This window comes from Prunus persica, chromosome G3, assembly GCF_000346465.2.
Source record: "Prunus persica cultivar Lovell chromosome G3, Prunus_persica_NCBIv2, whole genome shotgun sequence".
NCBI classification, from domain to species: Eukaryota; Viridiplantae; Streptophyta; class Magnoliopsida; order Rosales; family Rosaceae; genus Prunus; species Prunus persica.
The window spans coordinates 15605085-15619101 of NC_034011.1; the positions used below are offsets into that span (position 1 = coordinate 15605085).

Genomic DNA, 14017 nt, shown 5'->3' on the forward strand with positions numbered 1-14017 from the left:
CTTGCATGCTCCCCTCTCATTCTCACTTCCATTCTCCATCTTTTTTCTCTATACTCTAGCAAAAAAAATGAAAATTAAAAACTAAAATTGAAATGGTTATCAAACGGGCCCTTAATTTGGCCATTTGAGTCTCTAATGATAAAACCAGCGTCAACTGTCCCATCTTAACAAACAGAAATTTTGCTTCATCTTAGATTGTCTTCCAAGACCTATTGATTTGCCAAGAGTCATAAAAAAAAATGCTTAACAATATAAATCGTAGATTCCTTGCCAGTGCAAAGAGCTTGTAAGTTAAGTGGTTAAGAGCATTACCCTTGCACTCGAGGTCCAAGGTTCGATTCCCCTCTCCCCTAATCTCGCTTGTACTTAAATAAATAAAAACCAGTTTATGTAATCTCAACACCTTTTCCAGTTTATAAATGTGTTGGAGCACACTATTTGTAAGCAAGTTGAGAAGAATATCAGTGCATCAAACGCAAGTAACATATCCTTCAGTTTATTTGAGCACACAACTTGTCTTTCTTTTGAATTTTTATTTATTAATTTATATAATTTGTCAAGCTGCGGTAGGCAAAAATGGTGGTCCAAAGGCGTGTCGTGTTATTGATCAACATAGGATTTGAAAGGCCTACTAATGGATGTATGAAAGTGGTTTTGTAAAAGCTGAAAATAATAGGTCAAACACTTGAAGAAGTCTAATAGATTGAGACATTGAATAAAAACTTGAGCCTTAATAACCTGACTCCCAATCAAACCACTATGCTCCGAGCGGGCAATTAGCACAAATTAATTCTTTTTTTAATTCCTGATGGATTAGGGACTTCGCAATTTATCTAGTGCAAATAAGAGACAAATGATTGAATTGAATTATAAACATTCTCAGAGAAGAATAACAAGACTAAACTAGTAGCAGGCATACAACTGAGTCCAAATCACTACTTCAAAAATAATAGTAAAAAATCTTGTTCTAGAACATGGAAATAAATCGAATGAAGCAATAAAAACTTGATTTGGGTAGAAGAGTTGTCAATTCGAATTGACTGGTTGTAGTAGACAAACAAACATTTATGTTGTGATATATAGTCAATTGGAAATCATACCAATTCACTCATGTGATAGAACAATCTTCAAAAAACAATGGTGAAATCTCTCAGGAGTGGTGGTGAACTTGAAATCTCTATATTAAAATATGTTAGGAATAATAAGTTAGATCCAAATGTGATCCATTTGATATCAGTTACTTTATCATAGTTGTGGTTGAGCTTCTTTTTAAGTTTGTTTCTATAGCAGCTAGCTTCTTCTTTAACATGAGTAGAATCCAACTTGCGGTTATAAGATCACTTGAGATGCAAGAAAGTGTTCCACATTGAAAGATTGAAACTTCGCAATAGTGCTTAAAACATATCTTGGACTTCTCCATCTATATTGTCAATTAATTTTACGTTGGATGTTAATATTCTAATACTTAACCCGGCTCAGATTCCTATTTGATTTGATCATGAATTTTTATTTTTTCATGGATCATGAAATTTAGAAAACAATTGAAAAAGCCTAAAAAGAAAAAGAGGAACTTTACAATCCCAAAGCAAGCTGGTCCTAGAATGAAGCCCAAATCATTGCGAAGCAGGCCCAAGGCTGAGATGCAAATTCAATCCCAAACCTTTATCAAGCTTAATCCCACCCTCATCTTCCGCACAACCGCTTAAACCCTGCAAAAAACTAGCATGATTTCCAACCCCTTCTTGAGACGAAGCCCTCATCATCAAACTTTCCCCTATCCCGGCCTTGCGGTAGACATGCCTCCCTAATGGCGAGGGGCCAGTCCCGGAGAGATATGCGTCGCGGTCCGATATGTTTACAGGTGCATGTGCCATGTAAAGACATGAAGGGGATTGTGGGGGCGCCGCTGCCTGAACCATCATAGAAGCGAAGAGCTGTGACTGTGAAATGAATGCCGATATGATCGGGTTTTGGATGTGTGAAGTAACCAAGTTTCGGCTGCTAGCATGCATTTGTGCACGCTTTAGGATTTGCCTTTCTTTCTTGTGAGCATTCTGGTGGCCTCCCAAGGCCTGAGAATTGCTAAACTCACGGCAGCAGTACAGACACTCATATTTACGGAGGTCGGATTCTTGTGACGCAGATGAAGATTTGGTTATATTTGAGTTGTAGTGATCTTCTGATATGTTGAAACCAAAGAGCTTAAGAGGTGTGGAAGCGGAAGTTGTTGTGGAAATTGTATTTTGCTTTGTATCATAATCAATAATATCAGCCATCAAAAGTTGGTTTTGGAGATGAGATGAGAGATATTAGGAGGATATACAAATGGAATTAATGGGTGACCTTATAATTAGTGGCAATAACTTGCATGTGTGAGCTATTTAAAAGCTGTGTATTGATGAAGTACAAGAGAGGGTAATGACTTGAGAGTCAAAAGAAGTAGAGCAACAAAGGAAAGAGAGAGGTAGTTGTTGTGAAAATTCCCATGACAAAGATAGAGTTAGAAGCAACAACATGGAGCAAGAAAACCAGGCCTTTAGATTATACTTGAATCATTTTCTTGTGGTGGTGGTTTTTATTTTTTGGTTACAATTCTCAAATGCAAAGTTACTAGCATGTAGATGATTTAGGTGCTAACTGAGGCATTTGTTCTTGGTACACTTCAAATCTAGCAGAGTCTTTTAGTTTGCCTACAATTGACCATGACCACATGGGTCGAAGCTGAGGGGTGGTTCAGAATAATTGCACCTAACTTGGCTTATTTGCATGAAGAAAAAAAAAAAACTTTTTTATCTGAAGCTGGGGAGGGTCCAGACGTGAGACCATGAGGTATATTTGGAAATCATTTGAAGCTCTTCTTTCTTAGAATCTTGCAACCATTTCAAGCACGATTTGGGAAAACAGCATACATTAAATCAAAATGTGGCTGTACTATTATACTTACATCCAGTCTGGTAACACAAATGCTTTTGTTTGAAGTGTGTGTAGTCAAAATTAAAAACTTGGCACACAAAGAGACATTATAGGCAGTGGCGGAGCCAGAATTTCACGTTAAAGGGAGCCTTTCATAAACCTTGTATTCTCTTCAAAATTATCATGAATTTCATATTTTAAATTGGTTAAATACTAATATCATCATCTACACTATTAAAGACTTAAATTTTGATAATTTATATTCCAAAAGAGAAAAGAAATAGAAAAAAAGAGTTCATAAAGTGCAATATTAAGGTACCCAACTCATACATAAAACAAAAATAAGGAAAAGAAAAAATTCACAAAGCTTTAAACAAAAGAGGAAGAGAAAGAAATGTTAAAACTTTAGGAGTTTTTAGTGCAAATATCATAAACTAACCTAGAAGATTTAAGTGAGATGAGTAAAAGAGAGACTAGCTAATAAATTTTATGGTTAATTTATAGACAAGAAGAACCTAATATATATTTTATTTTAAAGTAAATATTCTAAAACTAATATAATATATCATATATAATATACAAATAAAAAATGTAAAATTGGAGTGGGGCCTTGGGACCACACTGGTCCCATGCTGGCTCCGCCCCTGATTATAGGGACAGCAAAAAGACACTGTATCGGGCATGGGCTATTATAGAATAAAAGTTGTGAAAAATGGCTATTTTAGCCCAAACCCACTTATAAGGAGAGGGGCCATATGTAACATATTGACAATACAAGTAAATTTAGTGAAAAAGTGGTGAACATGAATAACTTCTCTTGATGATGAAACTAAACATAATAAGTATATCAACAATCATTCAGAATCAAAACTTGTAAAATAATAATAATAACCGGTTGTCTTTAATTTCCTATTTTCTTAAAGATATTTGTAAAAATAAAGATTTGATTGGCTGTTTCTTTTAATTTATATTAAATATGTTGGTGGGATCCAAGAGTAACTTAGCCATTTTGTTAAGGAATTAGCCTTTTAGTTGGAGGGGGAAACGTAAATCCCTCATTCTCTTTATTGTGGTGAAGCACAAGCATTATTTTAATATATATATTATCCTAAGTTGTCCAATGCAAAGCCCAATATATATAGTATTTCAAAAATTTTGAAGGGCCAAAGCCCGTGCAGGCCTAAGCCCCAGGGAGGTTTCTGTCCAATCGCGATAGAACTTTTTTTTTCTTTCCCAAGGAGATGTTCAAAAGATGTGGTGAATAAAAACCAAACGACGGCATGCACAAAGTACAATCAGATTCCTTGGGAAAAAAAAAAGTACTATCGCAATTGGATAAAGAAAAACTGACTTCTCTTTTATTTTTCCATTTCTGAATTTCCTCTGCTGCTAGGGCCACCATTTGAAGACCCACCTCCAATTCTAACTCCACCATTCGCAGCAGCTTTGATCTGTTGCTGCTTAAAAGTTGGTCTGATCAGAAGTGCTTGGGTTCCAAAAGTCCCTGTAGTAAAATGGGGTTGTCCTTTGGTAACTATTGGCAGTAGCTGGTTTGGACTCCCCTGCTGTTAAGCCTGTACTTCTGGAAAACACACAGACTAAATATTTCCAATCAGCACCACATCATCATCAAGTCTAGCATATTACTCATATAATTAGCCCTTAAATTAGATGTGACCATTTTAAACCAATTTTTCAATTTTTTTAATTTTATTTTGTTGAATTCGCTCATCCTGATTTAGGAATATTCTTTATTTCCAGATTTGGGCGTGACAATAAGTTTAGGGGCATATGATCCATCCAGTTAACATCATGAACAAAGAAAACTGCGTGTCATTAGAAAAGATAAGAAATGTGACATATTCTTGGTTAAAAAATATACATCCCAAACAAGAAAAATTGTAAAACTAAACTTATAAGAAATTATACCTCAATTCGGGTCAGCATGAATGGATATGTCCAAACAAATTTTAAGAAATGAGATCACCAAAACAAATATACCTCTGGTAGTCATCGATGCGAGATTTTCGAACCCTAAATTCTACTCTAGAAAGAACACCGTCATGATCCTCTTCATCTTGGGCTTTAGAAGCCTCAGAAATCCTCACTATTCGTTCTGTGGGATTAAGCTGATCTAGCCAAAACCCTAATGAATGATTTGATGATGAGATGACCAAGTACCCCTTCAGTTCTCTTATAGATGTGGTGTGGACGAGGGTTCCAGAATAGTGGTTTGGCGATTCAATATGAGTGGATGTGATGAAGCTGACAATAAAGGTTACTTGAGATGTATCCAAAGAAAAAAATGAAGGGAAATACTACTTTTCCTTCCTTGTTTTACTTTTCTCTCCTTCACGGCAGCCTGGTGGCCCATCAATCACGCTATGAACATGGTTACGTGGATGTTTCTCAAAATCACACTGTTTTTAATCAACGTTTTAATTTGATAAGGTTGGCATTTCTCCAATTCTCTCCCTCCTAGTCTTGGCGTAGTTCATGTAGAGATTTGACATTTCTTGGGTTTCATTATCTAAATTAATATTCAAAGTACCAGCTGTTAAAACTAAACCTCTGAATTATAGCGTTAATGACACACGTTGTCTAGTATTGATGACCTATCATTTGGTTGTAATCCAAATCTCAGTTTTTGTTTTTTTCTTTTTGCCAAAGTTAGGCACGCTACAAGCCCTATATAAAGCACCCCCTGGCACCCAAGTTTATCATCATCCTCCTCCTCACCAAATTACAAGTTAATTAAGTTTATCAGCAAGAGCAACAGCAAGCCAATTAAGACATTTCCATGACGATGATGAAGAGCCAAGCAGCTCTCCTTGGCCTCACCACCTTGGCCATCCTCTTCTTCTCAGGTATAATATTATATAAACGTTCTTAGGTGATCAGATATCGATCAAAAGTTTATTTTTACAGTTGTCTCTGTAATATTTATTCTTACGATGATCATGGTTTTATGTACGTTGAATATGCAGGTGCACATGCAGCTAAAATCACTTTCACAAACAAATGTTCCTACACTGTCTGGCCAGGAACCCTAACCGGTGACCAAAAACCTCAATTATCACTCACTGGGTTCGAGTTAGCAACCGGAATTAGCCGCTCTGTGGACGCTCCGTCCCCATGGTCCGGTCGCTTCTTTGGCCGAACCAGGTGCTCCACGGACGCATCAGGAAAGTTCACTTGTGCCACCGCAGATTGTGGTTCTGGCCAAGTCTCATGCAACGGTAACGGCGCAGCTCCGCCAGCTACATTAGTAGAAATCACTATTGCTTCGAACGGGGGTCAAGACTTCTACGACGTTAGTCTTGTTGACGGCTTCAACTTGCCCATGTCCGTGGCTCCACAAGGCGGCACCGGCGACTGTAAGGCGTCAACTTGCCCTGCCGATATTAACAAAGTGTGCCCGGCTCCGTTACAAGTGAAGGGATCTGATGGAAGCGTAATTGCGTGCAAGAGCGCTTGCTTAGCATTCAACCAGCCAAAATACTGTTGCACTCCACCTAACGACAAGCCGGAGACATGCCCTCCCACTGATTACTCTAAGCTCTTCAAGACCCAGTGCCCTCAAGCTTATAGCTATGCTTATGATGACAAGAGCAGCACCTTCACATGCAGTGGTAGACCTGACTACCTCATCACATTCTGCCCATAAGCATATATATATATATAGAATGGGATCTTATATGATATGATATTATACATATAGTTCCCAATAAATAAATTTCCTGGATCTTGACACATTGTTGATGTCAAGAATTTGTAATGCAGACGATCAAATAACGTAAATGTTTGGATTTTATTTTCGTTCATGGCTTTCAAATTTTTGTTTCCTTCATTTCTTTATATGATGCATTATTTCCAGCAACAAAACATGAGCATAATATAAAGAGAGTTAGCTGCAATTGAAATGGTTATCAAACGGGAGTTTAAATACGGATTGTAATTTTCTGTCATGCCTGGTGTTGATGCGAAAAAGTGGTTTGATACGTAATTCGTCAACTTAGTCAAAATGTCCCTTCGGTAGGTCCCCGTCCTTGGTAAGTGGTCCACTCCAGAGGGTCAAGTACCTGCAAAAGGACGCGTTCGGTAAATCCTTGGGGTACCGGTGCGGTACCGGCCGAAGGCTCTCCGATGCCTAAATGAGTACGGATTTAGTAAGGTTAACTGACAGATCACACGATAGCGTACCGTTAGTTCTTCTTCTTCCCTTTTGGGGATATGGGTCTCCTTATATAGACCTTGGGAGGTGTGCTTTGTGCTCATTTTTCCGATGTGGGACTCCAAGCATGGATTGTGAACATGACACGTGTCTGTTGGTAAAAAGGGCCAAGATATATAGCTTCGGTAGTGAGCATGCCGTAGGGGCCCTGTGATCAGAGTGGATCCTGTCCACGTGTCCGGTGGAAATAGGCCGTTTAATTAGGTATAAACAGTAGTCCCTCAAGTTCTCTTTCGAAGGTTCTTCGGAAGGGAATTTGGTTTTCCTTGGTAGTTCGGAGGTTCTCCTGCCGTTCGGCATGCTCATTTGGGGGGAGGAAAGGCGCTTGAGTTGTTCCTTTCGGAAAGTAGTGTTCTGGGAAAATCGGTCGGGGACTTGAAGGGTCGCCAATGTTGAGAGGCGAGAGGGCAGAGAGACGCTTCGTCTTCCGTGCCTGGCGCGCAGATAGAGGCGCCATTTGCCGGGTGACGCGTGGCCAGCAATAACACGCCTGTTGGTGCATTAATGAGCCGTTTCGTCTCCCGAGGCGTACCGTTACAGTTCTCCCTCTATAAATAGAGGTTGCTCTGTATGAAAAAATTCACTTTGCAATTGTGAGTTTGCGCGAGAGCTCTTGAGTAGGCGATTTTTGAAGTGTGCGAACGGCAAGCAAGGCGATTTTCGAAGCGTGCGAACGGTAAGCTAGGCGATTTTCGAAGCGTGCGAACGGCAAGCTAGGCGATTTTCATAGCACTCAAGGTAAGATACCGTTCGGTACCCCTGAATTTTGTTATACTTCTGTATATGGCATAGGCTCGCCGATCGTTAAGTAGGATCTTCCTTCGGTAGTCTAGTGGCCATAGGTAGAGAAGTAGGTATCTGTAGGATAGCGCAGCACGCACCTTAGTTTTTCCCTTTTTCTTGTTTTGTAGATGTCCGATAGCGAGTCACCGTTCGGCGATGAGCCCAACGCTTTCGACGGGGAGCTATCTTCCGGCTGGGGTACGTCCAGCGAGGCCGTGAGCCTCGGCGCCGAGGGCGGGGAAGACTCCGATGCCGAGCTATTCGGTGAGGAGGCGGATTCCATTCCCACCCACGGCATCGGTAAGGGGTTCATGACGGGGCACCCGTTACCCCTGGTCGCGGTGTACAGGGACGGTACCCGTGTCGTGCCGTCTGAGCACCAGCCAGAGGCTTCCACCTCCGGCAATGATGAGTGTGTTGCCGGTCCCTCTCGGCCGAGAGTTACGATCGTCCACCGAGAGCGGTATAGGATACCGGTGGGCATACCGCAGAAGACCCTGTTCGGGGTTGATTATTTGGGGCCGAACAAACTTACCGAACGGGAGCTTCAAAAGATTAGGGCCGAATACCTCATTCCTGACTCGGTGAAGATGAGGGTCCCGAGCCCGGTCGAGTCCCTCAGCGACCCTGGGGATGGTGAAGTCGTCTTCTTCACCGATATGCTGGTGCAGGGGGTCAGGTTGCCGTTGCAGCCTGCCGTTCAGAAGTTACTTGCCCAGATTGGGTATGCCCCGGGCCAATATAACCCCAACTTTTGGGTGGCCCTGATGGGGGTGATAACGGCCTTTGGGATTGCCGGGGAGGGGGAGCCTTCCTACGAGCAATTCTCCTACCTCTACAGCGTCACTAAGTCGAAGAGTGCCGACCATGGTGGCTGGGTTCAGGCGAACTGCCTGAAGGCTTCCGAGCGAGGTCACTTCGTCAGCTCGGTGCCGACTTCCCAGAAGTCGTGGAGGAATCGGCGGGTGCTACTCTCTGGCCAATGGGAATCGCCATCAGGAGTACGCCCGCAGTCCCCAGTACCAACGACTTTCCAAACCGCCGGTAGGTCCCTAGTTACCGATCGGCAGGTCCCTAGTTGCCTTTCTGTTTTCTTTTTATATTTGCTCACTCATTCTTTATTCGGACAGGCAAACTCAAGCAGCCGACTCCTACACAAGACGAGATTCGGCAGATCGACAGGGTGAGGCTGAAGGTCCCTGCCGCCGAGCGAGTGTACCCGCGCTTCCTTTTCACCAATAATCTCATCAGAGCCGGGCTCGTCGACCCTGCCGAGAGTAAGTGTACTTGTTGCGCTTTTCTTCCTCTTCTCTTTTTTTGTGTGCTTGCCGACTGACTGATTGTTTTTGGCCAGTGACGGACGCAAGGAGGGCTGCCGAGGCCAAGAAGATGAACGAATCTTCCAGGAGGCGCCTCATGATGGGCCTCGAGGGCAAGAAGAAAAAGAAGCAGCTCGAGGCCCCTGCCGTTCGGTCGTCGACGGACCCCGAGGAGGTGACCCTCGCTGAGCGTATGCGGCAGTTGGGCGCTGAGCCTGTCGCAAGGCCGGCTGTCGATCCCCATGCGCCGAGGCATGCCGTCGCCGATGCCGTCGCCTCAAGGGCTGCCGGGAAGCGGCCGATAACGGTGGATTTGGAAACTTCTCCGGCGTCCAAGCGAAGCCGTCCGTCAGACGCTTCCAGGGCCGTCTTTGCGGCGGAGGACGAGGATGGGCCTACCGAGGCCGTCACTCTCGCCTGCCCCTCGAAGACGGTGCAATTCGTCAACCATATGATCCTCGGTTCTCAGATGGAGCTGCCGGAGGTTGACGAGTTGCCGAAGAAGGTTCTTCGGGAGCAGGCTGGACGCGCCTTCCGACTGCAAGCAGCAGTAAGAATTTATCTCCCGGTGTTGTCCTTTCATTATTTTTTTTTCGGTGCCAAGTGGGGCTTCAAACTATCTTCCTCGTGTGCAGGCGTCCATGGAGATGTGGCTGTGTGTCAAGCGGGCCATCTCCGCTGCCGAACGGGCAAAAAAGGACTATGACGACGGCAGGGCTAAGGTTGCCGAGGCTGGAAAGGCTATCCAGGACCACGCCCAGCTGCTAAAGGAGAAAGAGGCTGCCGAACGGCGGGCTCTCACTTCGGAGGCGACGGTGGGCGAGATGCGGGCCGATCTGGAGGCAGCGCGGGCGGCTCTGGAGGCAGCGCGGATGGCAGCGCGTGATGCCGAGGCCGTCTCGGAGGCGGTTCAGGACGCTCTGCAGGAGTCCGAGCGGACCAAGGCTGCGGAGGTTGAGGCTGCCATTCAAACGGCAATCCAGGGATACCGTTCTTCCGAGGAGTTCACTGTCCTCCTGGACAGGGAAGTTGGCTCCGAGATGGCGGGTATGTTGTACCGATTCAAGCGGTACAACCCTGGTCAGAAGCTGAACCTCAACTTCGCTGCCGATCCCCCTCCCCTTCCCGAGGGAATAACTGAGGAGATGATCGAAGACTACGAGGGGGAGGATGCTGCTGCTGACGAAGCCTGAGGGCCTCTGTAATAGTTTTAGCCTGTCTTATTTTTATTGTTATTTTGTATCTGTACCGAACGCCTTGATGCCGAGGGCATCTTTAAATTAGATGTGCATATTTTGTCTATTTTTGTCTTTTCGATTTGATTTTGTTTTATCGCCGATAGGATTTATAACGTTATAGAAGTAGCTTTCGAAATTGTCAAGTTTCGATGGAATCTGTAGGGTGACAATTTCGAAAATACCTCCTGCCGTAGGTTAGTAAAGATGCCCCAGAACGTTATCTTGCTTATATTGGCAGCCGTAGGCTAGTAGAGACTGTAACAAGAGTTTCTGAAGCAATAGTGCCGAAGGCTTTCTATTTATCTTTGCCGAAAGGCATTTACAATTTTGTCCTACCGTAGGCTAGGTTGCAACTCTGTCCTGCCGTAGGCTAGGTTACTTGAAATAGTACTTGAGATGTTCCACGTTCCAAGGATGACCGAGGGTCTTGCCGTTGGAGTCTCTTAGGCGGTAGGTTCCCGATCGAAGGATACCGATGATCTCGTAAGGTCCTTCCCAGGAAGGTCCGAGGGTTCCTTCCGTGGCATCCTTAGTTGCTAGGGACACCTTCCTCATGACCTAATCACCGGCTCGGAATGAACGGTGTCTGATTCTGGAGTCGTAATACCGAGAGACGCGTTGCTTGTAGGCTTCGTTTCGAAGGTTGGCATGTGCTCGGTGCTCTTCCAGGAGGTCGAGGCTTAGAGAAAGTGCTGCTTCATTTGGCTCTGGTGCGAAGGTTTCCGTTCGGTAGGAAGGTTCGCCAATTTCTACCGGCACAACGGCTTCCGAACCGAAAGCCAAAGAGAAAGGGGTTTCTCCTGTGGACGTTCGGTAAGAGGTCCGAATGGCCCAGAGCGCTTCGGGAAGCTTTTCTGGCCAGGCTCCTTTGGCTTTGTCCAGCTGCCGTTTTAGCAGTTTCTTGATGATTTTGTTTATCGCTTCTACCTGACCGTTCGACTGGGGATGGGCCGGTGATGCGAAAAACAAGTTGATCTTCAGGCGGGTGCAAAAGTGCCTGAAGAGTTCCGAATCGAACTGCCTGCCGTTGTCGGTGATGATTGCGTACGGGATACCGAAACGGCAACAAATGTGAGTCCAGACGAAGTCCTCTACTCTTGCTGCCGTTATGGTTGCAAGAGGTTCGGCCTCCACCCATTTGGTGAAGTAGTCGACGGCAACCACAGCGTATTTCACCTGGCCTTTACCTTGTGGCATCGGACCGATCAGGTCTAGCCCCCACTGTGCGAAAGGCCAAGGACTCACGATCGGTGTCAAGGGTTCGGCGGGGATATGCTGTATGTTGCCGAAACGCTGACATTTATCGCATTTCTTCACAAGTGAATTGGCGTCCTGGTGCATGGTCGGCCAGAAGTATCCCTGCCGAAAGGCTTTGTGTGCGAGTGACCGGGACCCAGAGTGATCGCCGCAAACACCATTGTGGATTTCCCGGAGAACGTAGCTCCCCTGCTCTGCCGTAAGGCACTTGAGATACGGAGTCGTGTAGCCACGTTTGTAAAGGACGTCGTTGATGACGGTGTACCTTGCCGATCGGTATCTAAGCTTTCGGGCCTGGGCCTTGTCCTCTGGAAGGGTGCCGTTGGTTAGGTATGAGTAGATAGGGGACATCCACGTATCCTCGTACCGTACGGTACATATTTCGGAGGTTGCCGTGCTTGGTTGGGCAAGAATTTCCACCGGCACCTTTCTTCCGATTTTGTCATTGATTGCCGAGGCTAGTCGCGCTAAAGCATCGGCATGACTGTTTTCGCTCCTGGGGATCTGTTTGATCTCATAGGCTCGGAAGCTCTGGAGCAGCTGGTGGGTGGACGAAAGGTAGGCGTTCATGGAGGCGTCTCTGGCGGCGAAGTCCGCCGTTACCTGGTTCACAATGAGTTGGGAGTCACTGTGTATCTTGATCTGTTTTGCGTTCATGCTCTTGGCTAAACGAAGGCCGGCCAAGAGAGCCTCATATTCTGCTTCATTGTTGGAGGTTCGGAAGTTGAATCGGAGGGCGTACTCGATCTTGAGTCCCTCCGGTGTTGTCAGAACCAACCCTGCTCCACACCCCTGTTGGTTTGCCGAGCCGTCGACATGCAGAGTCCATACAGGATTTGAGGCGTCGAGCCGTTCGGCGTCTACCTCCATCGGTGCCGCGGTTTCGGTAACTGGCTCGGGTATTTCCTGTGTCGTTGGTGGGGTGAGCTCGGAGATGAAATCGGCAATGGCCTGACCTTTTCGGCTGGCCTTGGCACGAATTGTATATCGAATTCTCCGAGTTCAATCGCCCACTTGATCAATCGGCCGGAAGTCTCTGGTTTTTGGAGTACTTGCCGAAGCGGTTGGTTTGTCAGGACATTGATCCCGTGTGCTTGGAAGTATGGCCGAAGTTTTCGTGCCGAGATCACCAGGGCTAGTGCAAGCTGCTCTAATGGGGGATATCGAAGTTCAGCGCTCTGGAGTGCCTTACTGACATAGAAGATCGGTAGCTCTGCCCTCTCCGGTTTTCGGATTAACACCGAACTGACGGCAGTGTTAGATACCGAGAGGTATAGGTAAAGAATCTCCCCAGGCAGTGGTTTTGACAGGAGAGGTGCTCTGCCCATATAGTCTTTTAAGTCTTGAAATGCTTTATCACATTCGGCAGTCCATAAGATATTCTGTTTGCCCCCTTTCAAGGCTTTAAAGAACGGTACACATTTGTCGGTAGCCTTGGATATAAAGCGAGTCAGGGCAGCCACTCGTCCGGTAAGGCTTTGGATGTCCTTTGTTGTTTTTGGCCTCTCCATGTCGATGATGGCCTTTATTTTTTCGGGGTTCGCTTCGATACCCCTGTGACTAATCATGAATCTGAGGAATTTCCCGGAAGACACACCGAAGGCGCATTTCATCGGGTTTAACCTCATTCGGTAGCCCTTCAGGATACCGAACATGATAGACAGATTGTGCAGGTGTTCTTCGGCTGTTCTGCTTTTCACCAACATGTCGTCAACGTAAACCTCCATGATGCTGCCGATGTGTTCGGCGAAGATTCTGTTGACAAGCCTCTGATATGTTGCCCCCGCGTTCTTCAAGCCGAACGGCATGACGTTGTAGCAGTACAACCCTCTGTCAGTGATGAAGGCGGTGTGCTCGCTGTCGGGGGGGTGCATAAAAATCTGGTTGTACCCTGAATAGGCGTCCATGAAGCTGAGCAGCTCGTGTCCTGCCGTGGCGTCCACGAGCTGGTCTATTCGGGGTAACAGAAAGCTGTCCTTCGGGCAGGCCTTGTTCAGATCGGTGTAGTCTTGGCACATTCTCCAGCCGCCTGTACCCTTTCGAACCATGACTGAGTTCGCCAGCCATACCGGGTACGTAACTTCCCTGATGAAGCCGATGGTTTGAAGTTTGTCAACTTCCGTCCGCATGGCTTCGTACCGTTCGGCATCATACAAACGGCGCTTCTGCCTTACAGGTTTGTAGGTTGGGGAAATGCTGAGTTTATGGCTGATGATTTCAGGGTCTATGCCGGGCATGTCTTCGTAGGACCATGCGAACACTTCCGAATGGTG

The 14017-nt window shown here is 45.5% G+C and overlaps 2 protein-coding genes across 2 annotated transcripts; one reads left to right on the forward strand and one right to left on the reverse strand.

Moving 5' to 3' along the window:
• LOC18784383 (zinc finger protein 6) lies at window positions 1373-4904 on the reverse strand. The gene has a single exon (XM_020559607.1). The coding sequence runs from the start codon at window positions 2274-2276 to the stop codon at window positions 1614-1616; it is 663 nt and encodes a 220-aa protein (XP_020415196.1). The 5' UTR covers window positions 2277-4904; the 3' UTR covers window positions 1373-1613.
• On the forward strand, window positions 5622-6732 carry LOC18784449 (thaumatin-like protein 1). Its single transcript, XM_007215800.2, has 2 exons — window positions 5622-5780; window positions 5901-6732. Exons 1-2 carry the CDS (start codon window positions 5714-5716, stop codon window positions 6578-6580), a joined length of 747 nt encoding a protein of 248 aa, XP_007215862.1. The 5' UTR covers window positions 5622-5713; the 3' UTR covers window positions 6581-6732.

Coding starts and splice junctions, on each gene's coding strand:
- LOC18784383 (XM_020559607.1), bottom strand. CDS start 2,276: ATGGCTGATATTATTGATTATGATACAAAGCAAAATACAATTTCCACA.
- LOC18784449 (XM_007215800.2), top strand. CDS start 5,714: ATGACGATGATGAAGAGCCAAGCAGCTCTCCTTGGCCTCACCACCTTG. Junction 5,781..5,900: donor GGCCATCCTCTTCTTCTCAG/GTATAATATTAT, acceptor TTGAATATGCAG/GTGCACATGCAGCTAAAATC.